Genomic DNA, 21,898 nt, shown 5'->3' on the forward strand with positions numbered 1-21,898 from the left:
GGTAAAAGGAGTGTGTGTGGAAAAAGGTCCCCACTCACTCGGGGGAGGGGGGGGGAAGACAAGAAATCCAGTCGTCCTTCAAAATGTGCTGGGGGACTTTCATGTAGAGGAGATTGTGCATACAAATGAGAATCTACCCAACACCCTCCACTCAGAAAGGATCACTGTTTGAATCGGTGAACAGTACACAGCAACCAAAGCTTTAACATTAGTCTGCTCCTTCAGTATCTTCTGTCGAACCTCTGACCTGCGAAATGCAGGGTGCTCTGGGGGAATTTTGTAAAGGGCAATCGGGGAGCATAAAATGTGATTAAGGAGCCTTGTTTCCATCTATATTGGTAGTCTCCAACCAGCGAAAGAATAGCATACACTACATGCACAGCTAGAACCCATGGAAGATAACAAGCATACATATGTAAGGTGCACATGGTAGGTAGAGATGATTGAGAAAGTAGCCATTTATACATACTAAGAGATAACCGACCCCAGTAAATCTTTTGGTTCTTCATTCTAATAACCCAGAAAAATGAAACTTTGAAACTTACGAGGTAAACCTAGATCACTTCCGATGTTTAAAATTAAACAGAAAAAAAGAACTTCAAAGTAAAAATTAAAATGTTTTAAACTTCTATTTTCTAAATAAAGGAATTTGGTCATAATATATGTATTTTTTTTTTTTTTTTTAAATTCAATTTTTATTGGTTTTCCAAGAACGAGAAAAAGCAAACTTATGCATGTAGCCCATAATGACTTCAAAACTTGATAGGAACACAAGGCTTTAACGCTTTTCACCCCCCCATTCCCCCCCTCGGGAACTCGGGAGTCCGCAATTTGTGATTCTTATCTCTGGGCAGCACCAGCCGGGCCCGGGGCCAACTATGTATAATCAACTCTTCAGATTCCCATGTATAGGGATCCATGCACAAGGTAGTTATGGGCCGGGTGGAGGTGTCCTATTACCCTGGAGACTTGTCCTCCGAGTTGACAAACGCCTCCATGAAACGCAGCCAGTCGGTTTCAATCTGTACACTAGAGCCGTGTATTGCGGCCGTTAGTTTGTCCATGAAGTAAATGTCCTTGGCCACTGTCACCCATTCCCTCTTCGTTGGGAGTGTTTGTCTTTTCCAGGTCCTGGCCCGTGCCGCTCTAGCAGCCAGCAGTAGGGCATGTCAAGGCCGGTACCTTTTCCCAGTGCTCATCTCTATATTGCAGGCCAAAAATCACCAGTATGGGGTCCAACGGGTAGTCCCCCTCCCCCACATCCCTGATCCAACTAAGCACCTCAGACCAATAAGTCTGGACTTTGTGACAGGTCCACCACATATGCCAGTAATTGGCTGTTTCCCCACACCCATGCCAGGACACTGGGGCTACGTCTGGGAACATCCTGGAAAGAGTATCGGGTCGTACTGCCACCTGTGGAGGAGCTTGACAGCGTGGGACTTATATTGGCATGAAATCGACGTCTTGAAGGCCCTCGTGCAGAGCTTCCCCCAGAGACCATCCCCTATGGTGCAGCCTAGATCCCTTTCCCATTTTCTTCTGAGGCTCCCAGTGGTTCCCTCTCGGGGAGCCAGGAGGGCCGTGTACAGGAGTGAGATGAGGCCCTTCATTTCCATATGGGAGTACAGTATTTTTTCCACTGGGGTGAGCCCCCTCTGTAAGCATTCCTTCAGTTTTGGGTTCATTAGAATGCCCTTGAGTCTAAGGTATAGGAGTGGCGAAAGTCTGCCGATACCCAGCGCCTCCTCTAGTTCCTGGATCGGTATGAAAGAGTTAACCCTCACCAGTTGGCCAAGCCTGGAAAAAGCCCCAGGACTAGTAATGTTCATGTCCCGGAATCTCTTCCAGTACTTGTGTGGACCATATGTGACTGAGTGGGGAGGGCCATGTGGTGACTCCATCCTTATGTTCCTTCCCTGCTAGTGCCTTCCACATAGTTCCCATAATGGGGTGGTCTTTAATTCTTCTCAGAAGTTTCTTAAGTGGACCCACAACCATTCACCCACCGTAACTGGGCTCAGGAAGGAGTTTTCAATGTAGACCCACTGTTTGTTGGGGTCTTCTCTAAGGTGGGGGGGCCAAAACCCTGAGCTGGGCGGCCCTGTGGTACGTGTCGAGATCTGGGAGGGCCACACCTCCCCTTTCTTTGGGAAGGGTGAGGGTCTCATGCCCTATTCTGGGCTTCTGGCCTTGCCAAATAAACTTCAGTATGCACCTCTTGGCCTCTCCGAGGTATGCCACCGGGGCCTCCAATGGGAGCATCTGGAAGAGTTAGAGCACTCTGGGAGGCAGGTTCATTTTTATCGCATTTATTCTACCCATCCATGAGATTTGTCCCTTCCCCCCCCAACCCTCCATCTCCCTGAACAATTTCTCAAACAGTGGGGGGGTAGTTTGCCAGGCTCAGGTCCTCATCGGGTCTTACGATGTTGATCCCCAGGTATTTTATCCCATCGACGCAGACCTGAAGGCCCAAAGGGGGCAATTCAGGTAAGCACCTATCGGCATCCGGGGCAAATGGGAAGATCTCGGACTTGCCGACATTAACTTTAAAGACTGAGGACCTGCCAAACTGGTCGATGATCTGAAGGGCCGCCGGGACTGAACGCGTGGGTGCCCTCAGGTGGAGCAGGATTTCGTCTGCGTACAGGCCGAGTTTAAAGGTACGGTCTCCCACCACTATGCCCCGCACCATGGAAGAACCTCTGAGGTATTCTGCGAGAATCTCCATGGTCATGGCAAAGAGAAGTGGGGAAAGGGGACAGCCCTGCCTCGTCCCCCCTCTGGAGGCCAAAAATGCGACACAGGCGACCATTGACAGTCACTCTGGCCGAAGGTGACATGTATAGGGCTTTGATGGCCTGTCTGATCCCCACTCCAAAGCCCAGGTTTTCTAGGACACCATGTAGGAACCCCCAGTCGACCCGATCGAATGCTTTCTTGGCATCTATGGACACAAGGACTGGGTTCTCGCCCATCGGAGCCGCGACCCACATGAGATGCAGAGTTTTGCACAGGGTGTCGGCTCCCTGTCTTCCCTGTATAAACCCCACCTGATCTGAGTGGATTAGGTTCGGCATATGGCCGTCCAGCCTCGTGGCAACAATTCTCATAAACAGCTTCGCGTCCACGTTAAGGAGGGAGATAGGTCTATAGGAGGGCATTCCGTAGGGTCCTTCCCCTCCTTCGGGATCACCGTGATTAGTGCCTTGCCAAATGACGGTGGTGCCTTCCCTGTCTGCATTATGTTTGAAAATAGACCCGCTAGGAAACCCGCCAGTAAACCCGAGAAAGCCTTGTAGAAGCCTGCGGTGAATCCATCCTCCCCCGGGACCCTACCCAGCTTCAGCCCCGATATTGCTTTCAGCACCTCCTCCTCTGTTATTGGGGCATCTAGGGCCGCGGATTCCAACATTCCAATGGTCGGGAGTGAGACCCCATTGAGGTATGCCTCCTGTGCTTCCCTCTCCACTACCCCCTCTCTTCCGTATAGGTTCTCGTAAAAACTAGCAAATTTCTCAGTCTTCCGGATCCGTACATTTCCCTTCTACATCATCCCCGATTTGTTGGACCCACCTGTCCGCTCTCTGACCTCTGAGTTGGGCCGCCAGCATAGCATCGGCCTTGTCCCCCTTCTCGTAGTACCTCTGACGCAGGTGTTGGAGTCCCGCTACTATTTTGCCCAATTCTAGATCCCTGAGTTCCTGTCTCATTTTCCCTCGCCAGGCCTAGGTCCCTCTCTTTTTCTCCTTCCCCCTTCCCCTCCGATCTTTCTAGGGAGAGTGTATCTTACCTCAATCTGTGAGCTAGAAGGGTCCTTTCTCTTTTCTTGGAGGCTCCTTCACTTATCAGCCTACCCCTCCAAGTTGCCTTCGCCGCCTCCCATACGATATCCCGATCCACTTAGCCTGTGTCATTTAGCTCGAAATATTCTCTGATAGCCGAGGACATTTCTTCTCTAAAGACTGCGTCCCTGAGCAGGAAGTCGTTGCATTTCCACAAAGATTCCCTGGCCTTTAAGCCAGAGATGCTTGGGTCCGACCAGACCATATCATGGTCTGACCAACTGACAGGGCGAATATCACACGCGTCTATTCTACTCATGAACTGGTGACCTGTGAACAGATAATCTATTCTTGTCCTTGTCCCATGGGCTGCTGAGTAAAAGGTGTACCCCTTTGCTCTTGGGTGACGTTCCCTCCAAATGTCCACAAGTCCCCTTTCCCACATCAGGTCTCTGAGCCCCCATTCCGGGCCTCCCCCCACGCCGCCTGGTTGGGTGGCCCCACCGCTATGGTCCAAATCCCGGTCCACCCACATGTTGAGGTCCCCACCCAGTACCAGGAGACCTTCCGCCCTGCGCATCACCTCTCCCATGGCCTCGTGGATGAATTCCTTCTGGCCTACATTGGGGCAGTAAATGGATACCAAGGAGACTCTTAAGTTGTGGAGATTACCGGATACCATCAGGATCCTCCCTCTCCCAATGGGAAACCTCTGTTAGTTTTTGGTGCCTGTGGATCAGGATTCCAACCCCCGCCTTTTTAGTGGCGCTGGACGCCCAAAATACCTGGCCCACATGCGATCCGGGGATGGCCCTCTCCTCACCCTTCACCAATCTGGTCTCCTGCACAAAGAGGATGTCTGTCCCCGCGTTCTTCATTTCTCGCCCTAGAAGAGAGCGTTTAGTTGGGGAGTTAAGCCCTTTGACGTTGAGTGAGCCAATTCTGATCATCTCGACCCGGCCCTTTCTCTCATGGTCTGCCATTATTCCCAAGCATGGTGTTCATCGGCTTCCCGATTCGGCGGGAGCTGCCCTGTACCCCGTTATGGCTGGATCCGAGGAGATCCCGAGAGTTCCTTCCTCCCCTAGCCCGTTTTCCCCTCCCGCCTCCCTCCCCTCTCCATCCCCTGTTTGTGACGCCTGCCAACGGGCAAGCCGCCAAAGCCGAAACATGATTGTGCACCGCAGTTCTCGTGGTCAAAAGAAAATCCTGTCCCCGGCCGGGGTTGTGGCACTATGAACCTGATGTATCCCAGGAGTTTATAGTTGTTTCATTAGTCTCCTCCAGCCTCTGACGGTGGGGTGTTGGGTGTTTTAAATTTCCTCCTGCCCTTTGTTTTCTTCTTTGTCGACCAGGGACCCAACGGTCCCCTCTCCATTTCCGGTCTGGGCTGGGTTCCCGCTCCTTCTCTCTCCTTCGGAGGGTCTCCCTTGAGCACCTGTAAAACTTGCGTTGCCTCCTTACCACTGATCACCCTGTAGTCCACCCCCACCCGTTCGAAGGATAGGGCGAATGGGAAGGACCATCTGTATCTCATGTCCTAGCTTGTCAGCCCTTGTGTGAGTGGACGGCACTCCCTTCTGCGGGTGAGCGTGAGGGTCGAAAGGTCCTGATAAATCTTAATGGTATCCCCTTCAAAGATGAAGCTCCCCAGCCTCTTTGCCCTCTCCAGTACTTCCATTTTCTCCCTGTAGCGGAGAAACATCACCACGATGGATCTTGGGCCTCCCCCCGCACCGCCTCCACCTCGGTGCGCCCTTTCCAGCTGGACCTCTTTGCCCCCCTCCAGTGCGAAGAGTTGATTGATTAGGCCCTGGACTTTTCTCCCCACATCCGCGGGCGTCTCCCCTCTCTCCTGAGATACCCCCATAATGCGCAGGTTGTTTCGACGTTCCCTGTTCTCTAGATTGTCCATCTTAAGGATCATGTCCTCTTCTCTCATTTCCAAGTCTGTTAACCTGGCCTCATATTTCATGTCGAGGAGGTCCGCCTGTAGATGGTTGTTTTCCATCCCCTCCATTTTGTCTTCCAGGGTGTCCACTCTCCCCTAGAGTTCTACAATGGAGGCTTGTATGTCTGTGTGGAGCGCTCTGATCTCCTGGAGGAGATCCTTGAGGTCATCCCTGGTCAGTGCTGTCGGGGGGGGGGGGGGGTCCCCACAGCCAGCATGATGACTCTGGGGCCCTCGGGCTGGGTTGGGGACTGGCGGCGAAACCGCTGGAGAGAACTAATCGCGCCGGAGAGTGAGGTCTGCTCCAGGATCAGGGGTAGGGCGGGCACCCGGGAGGTGGCGCCGCTATGCGGGGTCCCCCTGGAATGTTCTAGAAGCTCAGGTCAGGGATCACGGCCCCTTCTTGTTGTAGGGTGCTGCGGCCACAATGCCAACACCAACCTGCTTCCCCCCCCCCCCCCCCCTTGGCTCCTCGCCTTGTATCGGCGGCTGATTTCGGCCCGGGGCCCGAGAGCAGCGGGAGCACGGTCCCTCACGTGTGCGGCCCGACTTTCTCCGGGTCCTCTGTGGTCCAGGCGCCCAGGCTTTCACGCGGGGTGCACCCGGGGAGCGCCTGGATCGGTGCGTGGCAGTCCCGTCCTCTCTGGCCAGGGACGGGTCCGGAGCGGCCTCGTCTTTCTCCCCCCAGCGTTCTGGTATCTGGCCCCTGGTGTCTCTCTCCGGGCTGTGGACGAGGGGGTGCCTCCCCGGCTTCCCTGATATTGTGGTGATTGTAGGGGGGGTAGTTCCCACGCCGCTGGCGGTTCCCGTGTGCCTCCAAGGGGTCTGCTCGGCAGAAGCTCGGAGATGTCTCCCGCGCAGTAAGCGACGCTCGCGTTGGCGGGCTGTCTTTCCCGCTCCCAGCGACTCTCTCCGTGGTTGCGCCTAGGGAGGCTTGCGTCTCGGGCTGCTGGGCGAGTGGGGCTTCCCCCTTAATCCGGGGACAGAGGTCTCCTCTGGGGCTGCTTTAAAATCCTGGCCGGGGATCCTAGAAGCACACTAGGCCCCGCGGTGCTGACGGAGCACGAGCTCACAGGTCTGTCATGTTCCGCGCCCCCTGGCGGTCCTCCTATGTATTTGTTTTAAAAATGTTTTTGGTCTGTTACAGAATTAGTGAAAGAGGAATTTCTCACCATACCTTCCCCTCTCTCCAGCTCAACTACATAACCCTTCATTTGCATTTGCTTACTTAAATCTGGTAAGGTATACTTTCAAAACATGGGGGAATTGCAAGCACCCATACCTCAAAGCCCCTGTCTTAAAGTTTGTTTCTTTTCCTTTCTTCACTTTTAGTTTGATACTTTTTCAGTAAATTATTTGTACTGCTTTATTTTAGGTATTCTTTATTTTGTCAGGGTTATTTTAAGTGTAACATTTCAAAAATGGTCTAAAAGAACATGAGTGGAATGTGACACAATTGTACTTATTTACAGAGCTACACAAAATTTAGGAGTGAAATAACGGTAAGTGAGCTCTAGGCTACTTGCATCTTCATGTTGAGGGTAAAACCAATAATAACCTCCTTTTATTAAAAGATAATGGATGAGAACCATTCATCATTTTTCACTGACCATGAAGCACTTTTCCAGCTTTCGTGTGTATTCCTTCACACTTGGAAAACATGCTTATATACTTCCCCTATAGCAGTTGTTTGATGATAGCCATGCGCTGAATGATACTACATTGGATTGTTTTTTTCCCCCCCCTCTAGTTCCGAAACTTTAAGATCATTTATCGGCGTTATGCAGGTCTGTACTTCTGCATCTGTGTTGATGTGAACGACAATAATTTGGCATATCTAGAGGCTATTCACAACTTTGTGGAGGTAAGATGTCTGTAAACTGTCAATCTGTAAAATTAAAGTGGGCAACACCTAATAGTTCAAATTTATACAGTCAATTCCCTATATTGTTTGGTTCATGCCAGAGCACTCCAGCATCCAGAGTGTACATCAAATCAGTGAAATTCACTGGCAAGATCCCTTTTCGGAAAGCTGGTCAGAACCCTTCTAAAAAATCCACTATATTAAAGCTGCATGTTACATTTGTTGTTTTTTTTTTGTGAAGAAAATTTTTAATGGCAGACACAAATGTTGTTCAGTGCATTTTGGATGTCTGCATCCATGTTTGGGCACATTTCTGCAAATCACAAACGCATTGAATAGTAAGATTGTGTACCAGAATTGTTGCACGTCATAGATTATGAAAAGGAGAATAAGATAAAGAAATGCCATTTCTTTGTATCAATACTGTATGATAGTTTAAATTTGTCACAAATTAGAAGTGTCAAAGAAAAATCAACGTGCACGCTAATATTTGGCTTCTTACATTTAATAATCCGTTTCCATTCACAAATTCAATCATTAACTGGAGCTGCATTTTGGCACAGAACCCACACCATAACAGCTAGAATTCTGAGCTTTTATTTTTCCACACTAGCTTGTCTAGTACTTTGTACCTGCAACAGCGCCTCAGTGCCTACGGGTTGTATGTGTGCTTTACAAATGAAATAAATAAAATAGCGCTCTGTGTTATCACTGGGATTAATAATAATTCCAGTAATAATAATATGAAGTTCTTAGTACAGACATTTTTTTACAGGCACTTAACAGATCCAGGATGATGTATTCCTGGTATTCACAATCATTCAAGGTATGATTTTTCTTTGACACCTTTGATTTTTGCCACACACCTTTTATCTGATTGGAGCAGGGTCTAATATTACCTTTTTCTAGTTCAAGGAGTGAATATTCAAAGCAAAACATTATTCTTAGTGATAACTGGCTCGGTCCATAAATATAGCTCCCCAAGCGAGGGTATATTGATGAGAGCAAATCTTCAACCCTCTGTGCGGTGCAAGGGATTCCTCATTATTGTACACCTAATTAAGGGAAATATCCACTTTAGGTCTGAGGCACATCTGGAAAAGCACAATGGTGCAAATAAATGTGAAACACAGTAGGGCCGGATTTTATCTTTCCCTAAAACAGGATCTAAAATGAACTTTTGTCTTTGTAGGTGCTGAATGAATATTTCCATAATGTTTGTGAGCTTGATCTGGTGTTCAATTTCTACAAAGTAAGTATTGCTTGCTGCTTCTCATAGATCCGTGGAAATGCTTTGCAAGTGATTGCCCCAAAATGTGGGAGGAGGCCAGGGTGTATCATATGGGTGAGACAGGATTCAACCAAAGGTTGTAAAATTACTTCCAAGGGGCAGAAAAGTCCAGTGACTCAACATATGTGGGGCTAGGGTGAGACCCATATGTTGTGTTTTATTGGGGGATTATGTTGACATATTGGTGGACACTAGACATGTGATCTAGATGGACTGGTGGGCGATCTGAAGACCAATATTTGTTACTTCCCATGAGAGGCAGAAGGTGCAGCACTGTGTCGGACTAATCTTGGTGACCTTGTGTTGGGATCTTTAGCAGGCTCAGATTTGAGCTATCGCATTGGGGGGTTGAGATGTTGAGTACAAGTCCCACTATTGTAGCATCATTTGGTTGGGTGTATTGTTCCAGGTTTATGATGTGATACAACATCCTATGTGGGAGGTACTGCAGAGGGTACACATGTTGAATTATAATGGAAGGCTCAGGCTTGATATGTGATGGGTATGTTTGATTTGCGATATCTCATGGGGAAGAGGACAGGTAAAAACAGTTACTTATTATATTACATGACCTGCATTTGTGATCTTGTGGCTGGTGGGCTCAGCGAAGACTCTGGTTTAAGACCTCATATGGGGGAGGGGCAGAAGCAAGGCTGGCTTTGTGACAATAGAGGGCCAGAGGTGGAAGGAAGCCCAGGTTCACTGCACCAGTTGTGGGTCAGTGGCAATCCCAAGACGGGACCTCAAATGGAGTCAAAAGCAGACTCTTCTTCGTGACTTTCTTATAGAGAGCGGCTGGGTTTGTGAAATCAAATGAGGGTTAGGAGTAAGCTCAGGTTTATGACATCATATGAGGAGGAAGAAGTATATGTTTCTGAAAACATGGAAAGGTGGGGGAGGCCCCAGATTTAACACAATTTAGGAGATCGGGAGCACCTAGGTTTTGACATTGTGTGGGAATTAAAGACTCTTCTTCGTGACATTAGACAGTTGACCGCAGCAAACCCAAGTTCCCTGCAATCAGAAGGAAAGAGAATCCTTTTTGTGCCTCCTATATAGATAAGAAAAAGGTGGATATTTGAGGCATCCTATAATCTGGCATGGGTAAGGGTTATGTCTGTAGTAGAAGGCCTAGATTTGTTTTTGAAACATAGCCTAATGACCATCTCTCAGGGGAATTACATGTGAAGGACCCATATACTCTTTTGAAAAATAATGATTACTAATTGTATGTTTTGTGAACGATGCTAACAAACACACATTTGTAATTCTACTAAAACATACCCATCACAAATTAATCATGTTTTCATTTATATGCCTTTTTATATTGAATTACTCTTGTAATTAGCAGTTTTTGTAGTAATGGACACATGATTTATATCCCAAAACGATGTAAATCTCCTCGGTGTAAGTAAATATCTAGTAGGTATTGCAAAAACAGAATCTAACAGTGTAATAACACATTATTGTGTTCTGGTTAGATGTTAATTAATCATACAAATTAATCTGGCAGTGGCGCAGGGGAATACCCAAGTTCATAATATCAGATGCATGGTGCAGGTTAAAGCCCAGTTATGAGAAATGTGGCCTGTTAAATGCGAGATTATTTTATAGTTTTCCGTCTGTTTTTCAAGTTGTTGAAATGAGAAGGAGCTGTTTCTTGAAGATTGGTGCTTTATTGGCATGTGCTTACAGTAAAAGCTTGATTTTCTGGTTTCAATGGGGAACCCAATGTTGCTTTATAATCAAGAATGCCTGTTAAACGAATGTCGGTTATCAAGCCATATAAGGAATCTTACTGGTCTGGTTGCTCTGTTATCTGGCTTCCAATCTTTATTCAGCATTCCCATAACCATTACTATTGCCACCAGTACAGGTGCTTGTTACTGGTGAATTTATGTTAGCAAGGGTCTGGATAACAAAGCTTTTGCTTTGTTTCACTAAATGGTGAACTCGCGATGACTACCTTTACAGCTAGCCTTCAACCTAGAAGCCAAGGTTGGAATAGTTATGGACATTCGTTTTTGTGCCCCTTATTCTCGACACATGCTCTATCGCCAAAGGTCTTGAAGGGCGTTTGCTCGTGTGGCTTGTTTAACTGACACAGAATAGTATGTAATAATGTTTTGCTTTTATTCATTAATATTGATTTGTGAGAAAAGATGCAAGGTACTGAGGACACTCAAGCCAACTGCAATAGACAAGATCTCTGCCGTGTTGGCAGCAACAGGGTAGTTACTCTTACCATGATATATATCTTCACATAGCAAGATCACGTTGCACAGCTAGGTTGTCACTGTAGGCTTTGCAATGAGGCAATAAAAGCCCAACCAGGCAAATGGAGTAGGAGAATTAACTAAAGGAAATGGTGAAATAAAGATACAAAAGTCAGGAAAACTCCAACTAAATTGGCAAATGCTGTAAAACATACAAAAAAGGAGACAACCCTCAAAACCCATGGAAACCAATTTGAAAGAAATTTAAAACTAAACAAGACACTCCATAAGAAGCCAATGACAAAGGCCCTCAATATAATGAAAAGTCAGTCGGCTTAATAAAAGAAAACCGTAAACGGCCAATGAAGCAAAAAGCTGAGACTAAGTAATATTTAAAAAAAATAAAACTAAAAAGCCAATGAGCTCAAAAAACAAAGCGCTAGACAAAAACATCTGCATGAAACTGTGTACTAAACCTGCCAAAAGAGACAAAGGCCCATATTGCAAAAATATAAAGTCTCAAATGGTAAATTCTCTAATCAGACAGCAGGATATTCGCTTGAGGGTATACTCGTGTTGTATAAACAATGTTTCAGCCCTATGGTCTTGTATGGATTAGATGCCCTCTCAAACTTGGATATGGTGTGGCTTGATAGAATTGAAGGCCATTTTTGGAAAACTATACTCTGATTATCAAGGTCTATGCCGATGGAATATCTGTCTTGAGTTGGGACTGGTCTCATTAAAGGGTCTGGCTATTCTTAGGCAGGGAGTATTCTATATTGAGGAGAACACTAGGCTGCAATGTGAACTACTTAGCTTGTTGGCTAGTACCCCTGATAAAGTACAGAAAAATGTTAGTAGGGATTTCGTTGTTTGGGTTGAGAGTTGTCTAGGGAGCATTGCATGGAAACCTGACTTCGGACGTGGGACCTGCTTTTAAATCCTAAAGCGAATATTTATTTAAAAAGAAGGTAAGCCCATGGGACTGGATGCAGTCTAGTGCCCATTTATATACGCTGTGGTACCATTCTGAATTATCTAATGTTATGCATATGTATTTTAAGGCTCAAAAGTACATAAGGTGTTGCCCTAGCCCGTGTCTCAGAATGTTCTTGTTTAAAACTTCGGACAAACCAGTTACCTACTCTGTTAAAAATTGGTCCAATATATATAATATAGACCGGGAGGATCGCTATGTTGGGTTTGTGATAAAAATAATATGGTGAAATCTGCTAGACATTTGCTCACCGTATGTTTAGGGTTAAAGACGCCCATAGTTGCGAACTTGGGGTCCTATGTACACAACATTGATTCTATTAAGTCAGATGCTTTTTGGACGTATTGTCTGAACTCAACAAACAGAAAGTTACAAATGGCACTCTTCCGGTTGTGGAATTTTGAACGAATTAATGAATTTTGAAAACTTAGTCAAATTGTGAGGAACAGTAACTGTTAATGTGTTGAATTTAGAGTACTCGTACAATGTGAGAATAATGATTTTAGATTTTATAGTTTGCTTAGTAATGGAATTAGTAATTTGATTAAGTGTATGTTTGTAAAAGTTTTTAATTACTATGTACAAATAAAAGAATAATAATAATATTACAAAATTTGATACTTGGGTGGAGTGGGATTACAGTCGAAGGTTTCATTCATTCCATCCAGGCAGATGTTAAAAACTGTTGAACAGAAATTCCTCCATTGGATGTATGGTGCCCATATGCTATGTTCATCACAGTCCCCTCTCACACATGTTGGCCCATCCTGCCCTCCAGAGAGTGGAACTTGAAAGATTGGGACATGTGTGCTGGTTTCCAGAAGACCTGTTTGTGCACTCGGGGAAACACTACTATATCATCCATTTTCATCCTTCTAAACTTTTCTGTTACATTCAGTGTTGATTTATCCCTCCCGCTTTCAAGCTCTTAACCTCTTTGGCTTTGAGGATTCTGTACTTGACTGGGTGTTCTCCCATCCTTGACTGCATGTCCTCCATCTTGTGAGACTCCAGCATCTCCTCCCCAGGACCCTTTCCAGTAGTCCATGCTCAAGGACCAGTCCAAAGCCCACTTCATTTTGCCCTGTAGATGCCCTCTTTCAACAAACCCCTTTCTTTGTTTGGCTGTTACTTTCACCTCTTTGCTGATGATACTCTGATCTTCTCCTTCCCTTAATTCACCCCAGCAATCTCTGCATATATAACCAACTGCCTAACCGCCATTTACCACTGTACCACTCTACTCTGCCTCATGCTCAACTGTTCAAAGACTGAAGTCCTCCTTCTCCCGGTCTCCCAATGCCAAACCCACTCTCCACATCTATTGCCCCTGGAATTCCTTTTTGATAGCTACCAGAAAATCAAGTTTGTTAGTCACTGCAGACACTCCACCTCCTAAACCGCAGATAAATATGCCAGCATCTCATGCACCACTCAACTAAAATGCTTAATCTCTACTCTCGTGCTCACCAAATTAAGCTTCTGCGAGAGCCTACTCGCTTTCTCCATTTTTGTGACGAGTGCTCTTTTTAACCTTCCCATATTCTCCTCCACCTACCATCATGCTGGATGGTTCTCTATGCAAAACTGCTTTTCAAGTTCCTGCTAATGGTCTATAAATCCATCAATGGTCTTGCCCCCATTACCTGGCTGCCTTAATCTCATTGTACTCTCCCTCTTGACCTTTCTGCTCTTTGTCTCTTTAAAATTTATCATTCTGCTGTGGCCCCTCCATCCTTTGCTCCTTTACTCTCTCTTCACTCTGTTTGCCCCACTCTGCCAGCCTCTCTTTAACGTAACTCTTGAAAGTGTGGCTCGAACACTACCTATGAAGGATGGAAGGAGAACTATCCCTTAAGGTCCCCCAACCCTCCTTTGAAAACTAACCACCCACTCACCTCTACAGCACTCTGCCACCAGGACCACTCTATGTAATTTGTACATATTTAAATACTCGCCCAGGTTGTCAATGTAAAAAAATATCTCCACTCCCTATCTCTGGTACATATTCCCAGTCCTACACATCCCATCACTTGGACATGTCACTCAATCAAATGATGCTCTTATGCAAAGGCACCTTACACTAGGACTGCCTCTGCTCTGTTATTGCCCACTTTGAAAATAATTTGTTCAATTTACAGCCGCCCTGTTCTTCGTTACATATAATGCTAATTTGTAATTCTGAACTGCTAGAGGCCGGGGTCTGGACTAAATTTGCATGGGGCATATCCGCTGTAAATCCAGTCTCACTTTCCTCCCCCTGGCAGGGATATGTGAGCTCGTCGAAGCAAGAACGTTCTCTACTGATGGAAGCATTTCCCTGCTTGTGCTGGGCTTTAAATAATGGGAAGTATATACCACCTGGTGATAGACCCTCGTACTGTTAGGTGGCACATATCACCCACTATGTGTAATACCAGTCAAAGGATAATACAAAAAATCCAAACAGAAATGTGAAATCAAAAACAGGTTAAGGAACGCATTAAATTGATTGGGTCGAAAATTAAAATGAAAACACAGCAAATATGTATCTAAACAACTGTTGAAAATTACGTCTGATACTGGTAATGGTTTAAAAAATGGTTCAGAAACATATATTTGAAGAAATTGGTCTACTACAGTGAAGCCATTGGCACCCTTATTGAACCTGATGCTAGACTGCAGGCCACAGAATTCTTATTAATATTTGCTTGTCTTTCTTGCAGGTTTACACTGTGGTAGATGAGATGTTCCTAGCCGGAGAAATCAGAGAAACTAGTCAAACCAAGGTGCTCAAACAGTTGCTTATGTTGCAGTCACTGGAGTGAAAAATCGCCAAGGTTTCTTAAGTATCTCCTCCTGTGGCAGCTTTCCCACACTCATTTCCGGAGCCCTAGTGATTCATGTGCACACATAACGAGGGAACAAATCAACTCGCACAGCAGTTGAGGTCAGTGAAGCTAATCTGCAAAAACGTGCACAACTGAGTCACTGCTCGTCCTTGCAACTCTGTAGTCCTGGTGACTCCCATGTTTACAACACATAGACCATGTAACTTTGACAATGAACACACGCAGTCACACACACCCTAACCCTTTATACCACAGGTAATTAATAAATGTCACAAGCATAAAGAAACGCCACTTTAACACGCACTCTAAAACCACCTTCAAAAATGCACCCTATACGTTCCTCCCTGTACTTTTATTCACTGCATTTCTCCTACAAACTTACTTTGGATGGCATGCTGGCCCCCAGTATAGTATAAGGGGGACTTGCGTCCCACCTCCCACACACACATTTTGTTGAGAAGAAAGCTATGACAACTGAAGCCAAGGAATCGCTGCCAAGTGTCAATTTGACTCTATAATAGGGTATTCATGTTTTTCATTTCTAGACATTCTTGTCTTTCACCTGGTCACCAGCTCTCATTCTATACTTTGCATACTTGGTGCATCACCATTCATAAACTTACTTTCTAATTCATATCATAGCCGAAGTGTAAGAATACTTTCTTGGCACTTAGTGAGAGGTCACCAGGTTTTTCGAGGCTCCATCTTGTAATTTAAATAGTGTGTGCCTAGTGTAAGCCTAGTTTGGACTCTGTCCATGCAATTTCCATATCCACGCAGGACATTCAACCAAAAAAGTAAACCTGCTCATGGGGCATAAGTCAACATCAAAGGTACAAATTCATCCTATTCTAGCATAGTACCCAACTCTCCTGTGCATATCTTTTTAATGTGTGCACGTTATACACTCTCACGGTATGCCATTGGCTGTATAATTTCTAGCATAACTCCCGAACATAAGGGCATTCCTACAAGCTCTGCAGGTTATTCCTGTACTCTTATAGCACTCTGTCAGTGAGGATGACATCTCAACATCATGTATTAGGAGATGAACTTGGATTCTGTTTTTTTAACTACACCCTCAAGAAGATGGATCTACATATTTAAAAACTTTAGTCACCTGATCTGCAGTTTCTCATGACCAGGACAACCCATTTAAAGCTCCATTACTCTCGAACTGGTTGATGTGGGGTGGCTGAAAATGGGGGTTCAACATCCTCTGGGAATGGGGGGAAGGGGGTTCCCTGCATTAATCTGCTGCTCTATAGAACAGTCTCCAGTTGGATTGATGAGGACTATAAGTGCACTGCACAGATTCTGACCGTGTGTAATGGAAAGCAGGGTTGCTTATCGAGGCTGATGGACTCGGCCAAAGAGGTGATAAATCATTCCGTCAGTCTCTTGTCAGTGGCCGACTCTTATCCATTCTTTTCCAGTCACCTGCCACATTGATCACCCAATTGGATCCCTCCCTTGCTCTATGTTGGATCCTGAGTTGATATGCAGCTCAGCTATTGGAGGCATTTGTGAACATGAATCTGTTGCATTGCTTCCTCTTTTGAGCTGTGTGTGCATCCTCCTGTGCTCCCCGCTCCAGGTGTGGCACCATATCCTCTTCCAATTTCTGTAAACCGCCTCTTCCCCTATTTCGTCAATCATTTGTGCTGAAAATGCCCTGTGTTCTTGGAGCACGGATGAGGGACCATCCCTGTTGGTTTCCCAACACAGTGGACTTTTTTTTTTATATTGTGTATCATTACTGGAAGTTAAGCGATGTATACCACTACTACCAATAAATCGTGTCTGTGAAACCTATGCTATTTTCTGTGTCGGCTTCTTGCTCTATGGTAAAGTGTGAAGACGAAATGTGGGGACGGGATGCCCTACTTCTTGATGGGGGGAAAATGCACTTTGCTTGTTTTGTCTGACAAATGGGTACCAACATTTCCTACATTTGGGTTGCCTCATTTATGCTTTCATATTTGTCCATTAACCTGTTGACTTAATTCACCTTTACTCCTTGTTAACTTGATTGACCTCCCTGAAGTTACACAGAAGCTTAGTTGCACCTTGTAAAAATAGTCTGAGAAAATGTCAACATTAATACTGCTGCTTAGTGTTCTGATTCTAAGCAGTCACAATCTATAGCCAATGAAGCAAAAGAACATAGTGATTGGACCTAGGTCACAAAATATAATTAATTGAATTGTTTTTTTTTTTTAAACGCAAAGTGCTACCTTGAGTCATTCCTTGTGGCCTTATTTCGTATAAACTCAAATGTGAAAATTCAAGCGGGTTGGGGTACAGAGAAATCAAAACGGTTCAATAAATATGTAAATGTCAAATGAACAGATCAAGCAGAAAGGAAATGGTCCTTAAGATGAGCTTTTAAAAAGATAAAATGAGGAAAGACCACAGAGAAAGAGGGAGAGCATTCCAATGTTTAGGTGCAAGTAGAGGGAAGGAACGAAAACAAGAAGCACAAGGATGCTGAGGGACAGCTAAGAGAAAGAGGGACCAAGACCATAGAGCGCAAGAAGGAGAATAGAATGAGATGAGCAAAGAGATATGGTTGTGCTACACAGTTAAGACATTTGAAAGCAACTCAAAGAAAATTGAAAAGTAGACCGGTTCCAAAAGTTAGCTACTGTAGTGAATGTGAAGCCGAAGAGAGAGTCACGCTGGGGAAGAATACACAGAACACAAATTGAGGATTGATAAATGGAATGAAGAGGAGCAAGGTGATGGGCAGGGAGACGGAGAAGGCTAGAGCAGTAAGACTAGCATGAGAAAACGAAAGGGGAAATCGGCATAAAGGCATCAAAAGTAAGAAACTGTCTTGTCTCGTAGATGTTGAAAGCGTCAGCCAAGAGATGGAAACAATTTGAGAAGTAAATGAGGGAGAGATGCTGAAGATGCCAGATTACGCACAGAAGTAGAAATTGGAAGGGACGCGAGGAAATGAAAGAGGAAGGGGGCAGAGGAGGAGGAATAGTAGAAGGAAAAACTAGAACCTTTATCTTAGACAGATTGAGGTGTAAACAGTATGAGGGTATCCAGGATTGGATAGAAAGGAGGCAGGCCTAGAGAGCAGAAGGAATGGACCCAGAGAACGACAGAAGAATCTGGCAGTCATCAGCGTAGAGGTTATATGAGAATCCAAAAGAAGAAATGGGAGCAAGAGGGGGAACAAAAGGTGGCCTAAGAGCCTTGAGGCACACCGTGAGAGAATGGGAGAACAGGAGAGGAGTGACCCACTCAGGAGACAAAAAAGTATGATTGGAAAGATACCAGTGGAACCATTCAAGAACAGAATCATGAAAGCCAAGTTGAGGGGGGGAGGAAAGAAGAATTGAACGGCCAACCATGTCGAATGCGGCTGACGAGTCTAGAAGGAGGAGGAGGATAGCTTGAAATAACGAGAAGATGGAAGAGCAGCTAAGACAGAAGGGCCGTTTCATTTAAGTGGTGTCCACGAAATGCAAATTGGAAGGGAGGAAGAAGTGAGCTCTGATTCAGAGAGCTTGAGACCTCTGAGTAAACAATACGTTTGAGTAGTGTAGAAAGAAATGGAAGAAGTGAGAGAGGGCGAAAAGTAGAGGCGGGGGAAGGGTCATGTGTGCTCTTTTCAAGGGTCATGTGTGGTCTTCATGTTTTCAAGAGGAAGGGAAGGTAGAGGTATATAGAGGAGTTAAACAGAGCTACAAGATGAGAAAGAGAATATGATTAGCAGTAGGTGTTGAGAAGGATACGAGTATCTCCCAGGAGCATCAGTGGTTTGGCCTTAAAGAGAAAGATAAAGGAATCCGAAAGGGGACAGAAAGAGGACATTAAGGACTGGGGTGAGAAGGAAGGGACTAGAGAAAGTGAGGAAGAAGAGGGGTAAATAGAGGAGCAACGATTCAAGATAGAAGAATAGCAAAGCCAGAAGCTGTGAGGAGATGGCAGCTGGGTCAGGAAGAGAGGATCTGAAAGATGCAGCGGATTAGGAAAAAGGGAGGCGAAGAAAGTATTAAAGTATTACTGTTTGGCAGAGCGGAATGAAGAGCACATAAGTGATTAATATCAGAAATGGCCCTTGATTTATTCCAAATTAACAATGGGGTTAACAATGGGGGCCCTGGGAGTCCCTCTGCCAGACATTAGTCCTGGTTGCGAGAGACTTACCCAGAGTCTTTAGCTCACTATCTTTCACAGAGAAGAAATATCCTAAACATATCAGTCTTTGTCCTGCCTTGGGGCAGTCCAGCACCGAAATGCTAGGCAATTCTCCTCTGAACAAGAGTACCAACAGCAAATGGCTCTGCTCAGAAAACAGAAACAAATTGAAACCCATTATTTTGAAGCATTGCCGGGACATTTCAGAAATGAACACGCCACTTTTCTCTTTAAAAAAAAAAAGGCAACAATTTGTTTGAATGTTGTAATGCTACATTCTGACATCACCATCAAAAAAGTCCCCCCTAAAACACTCTTGAAGTATTGGGAATTATCTCCATTTATTCAGCAGTATCCCTGTGGGTCTTGTGTGATGGGTGTACACAAAACAGAGCAAAGATGTGCGCCGAGGGTTAGAACGACCATCGGTTTAGACTTTTTGGAAACAATTATACTACCAGAACTGTTTAGCTTATAAAATGTCCATGTGATAAGCTCTACTTTGGGATCACTTTGAGAAGTGCGATAACTCGATTGACCGAAAACAGCAGAGCTGCTTTCGAATAAAGAACACTAATGCACTAATAACTGTTGAGCATTTTCTGTTTAATGGGCACACAGAGGTTGACATCAGATGGATCATTCTTTCTTCTTCGTCTATGGATCCGAATGTTGAAGAACTTGTTCAATTTGGAACGTCTTCTCATCTTCAAGACTGAAAGTTACTTTACAGTATTAAATCAGAACTTTACCCCAACATAATCCTTGAAGCATTTGGAATGCTGTGCATATAGGTGCCTTTCAGAATTTGTTTTAATTTTCTTCACTGTTTGTTTCATTTGATGTTTTAATTTCCTTTGCCGTCCACGGCTTGGGTTATTTCCTCAAGGTGCCTACATTCTAGAGGCACACATTTTGTGACCCACGTTAACTTTTAATTTCCAACATAGCTGCTATGTGGTTTTCCTCAACACTCTGTATCTATTCTTTTCTATGCTAGCTCCTTTTTCAGTCCTTTAGTCCGGCATGAACTACTGTTTTCAGCTATGCACCATTCAGTAACTGTTACAATGAATAATATATCAAGAATAGTGTTTTTTCATAAGCTTCAGTGATTTTCCTTATGTAAACCCCTCGTTGTCTCCTTCATTCCAACATGGCTGCAACGTATATAGTTTTCTAGCTGGGCCCGGTATCCATGAAATAGAACTGCCCACATATCCCAATTTGAAAATGATTAGCGGGGTCTCGTGCCATTTTCTCACATTGCAAAACATACCTATACAGAGTGTAGCTGGCAAACCATTGGTAGCTGTTATCTAGGATTGAATTTACTTGGAGCACATTATTTGGTACAAACATTTACTTCTACACTAAGAGTACCTGATCAAATCTGGATCCCACGGATGACCCGTTAAACAAGGTACCGTTTTCTGGATGCACACTATCTTCTCAACAACTCGAGAGCATTGCAGATTCTCTTTGGTAAGTAGCATTTATAAATATCTATATTATCTCAACAATTGTAATACCATTTAGGGAACAGGGATTGCTTCATTTCCGTATTCTTTTCCTCCCCCAGTTCTGCCTTTTTAAAAAAAATTCTCATTATAACAATAGTGGCAAGAACCACACGCATATGTTAATATTTAATTACAAGATTGCCTCCTTAAGGTAAATTAAAGTTATTTTTTTTTTCTTTTCCTTGGAATATATGTCCTCCTTATAGACTTCACTTTAGCTTACACTGCCATATATTTTTAGGTTTCTTGAAATAACTAACGAAAATCCCACACCAACAAGGGGGTTGAAACATGTGGGGCTATGGTTTTGCTTATGATTTTGGATTTGCAAACCATTTGATCTGCAGTCTTGAATTACTTTTTTTTGTACATGATTTCCACAAATGCATTCTGTATAAATTGTATTAACAGATGTATTGTACACTTGGGTGTATGTATGTTGTTTCTCAATATTTAATTTGATGTTTGTTATTTAACTTGTGTTTAGAAATCCAATTAAACACGATTTGTTCTGATTGGGAGGTTTTTGGCAGTTTGTTCTTCACATATAATTTGTTGTATGCAAAGATTTCATAGGGGGACTTTTTTTTGATACGGCTGATTCATCAACCTTTCAAAACATTTAAAATACATCATAAATGTACAATTGATAAGAGCATTAACATAATCTTTTCAATAAAAAACAGTTACACCCATTCAAGATAAATATCGATAAGAGAATTCATTTGAATTTAAATGTCATAGTAATTTGTTTAAACCATCTAATAATCTTATCTATATTACAATGGCCCTCAATTTAATTTAATGAATCCCTAAGGTCCCAATACCAATTGCTTCTAAAAATCTAAAAGTTGCTAAAATCACTGGGACGTTGTTAGGGAAGATTGTATGTAGTAACCCTGTGGGAGATTACACCAGCTGTGTCCTCATGGCAATGGGTAACACAACCTTTGTTATAGGTCTGTACTGCACAGGTTGATAGTGTGACTGAGCAGCCAGGCTTATCTCAAGATGGGTCAATGTGAGCTGTAGGGTTGCAACAGGGAGTTTCAGAGTGACAGGTATTCAAATAACACTTATACTCCAGGTTTCTTGATTAAAATAATTATTAATTTAACAGTCTGTTTTAAAGTAAGCCTTCTGTAGAAGGGAGCAATATGCAACACTTAAAATACGCTTCAACATACTCTTCAGTTCAATAAAGTAAGTAGATACCCTTTTGGGATGGCACACAGATATTTCTACACCCTGAGGTAACTTCAATAGTTAGGACACT

General features: G+C 44.3%; 1 protein-coding gene across 1 annotated transcript in view; it reads left to right on the forward strand.

Moving 5' to 3' along the window:
- Positions 1-16,756, forward strand: part of AP2S1 (adaptor related protein complex 2 subunit sigma 1) — a 66,853-nt gene extending 50,097 nt beyond the window's left edge. The window contains exons 3-5 of the mRNA XM_069644578.1: positions 7,490-7,603; positions 8,796-8,855; positions 14,816-16,756. Coding sequence (XP_069500679.1) covers positions 7,490-7,603; positions 8,796-8,855; positions 14,816-14,917 — 276 coding nt within the window. The 3' untranslated portion in view covers positions 14,918-16,756. The remainder of the gene's footprint in view (positions 1-7,489; positions 7,604-8,795; positions 8,856-14,815) is intronic.
- Positions 16,757-21,898: the final 5,142 nt, after the last annotated feature.

The sequence above is a fragment of the Ambystoma mexicanum genome, chromosome 2p (genome assembly GCF_040938575.1).
Source record: "Ambystoma mexicanum isolate Mex_15411 chromosome 2p, UKY_AmexF1_1, whole genome shotgun sequence".
In the NCBI taxonomy this organism is placed as follows: Eukaryota; Metazoa; Chordata; class Amphibia; order Caudata; family Ambystomatidae; genus Ambystoma; species Ambystoma mexicanum.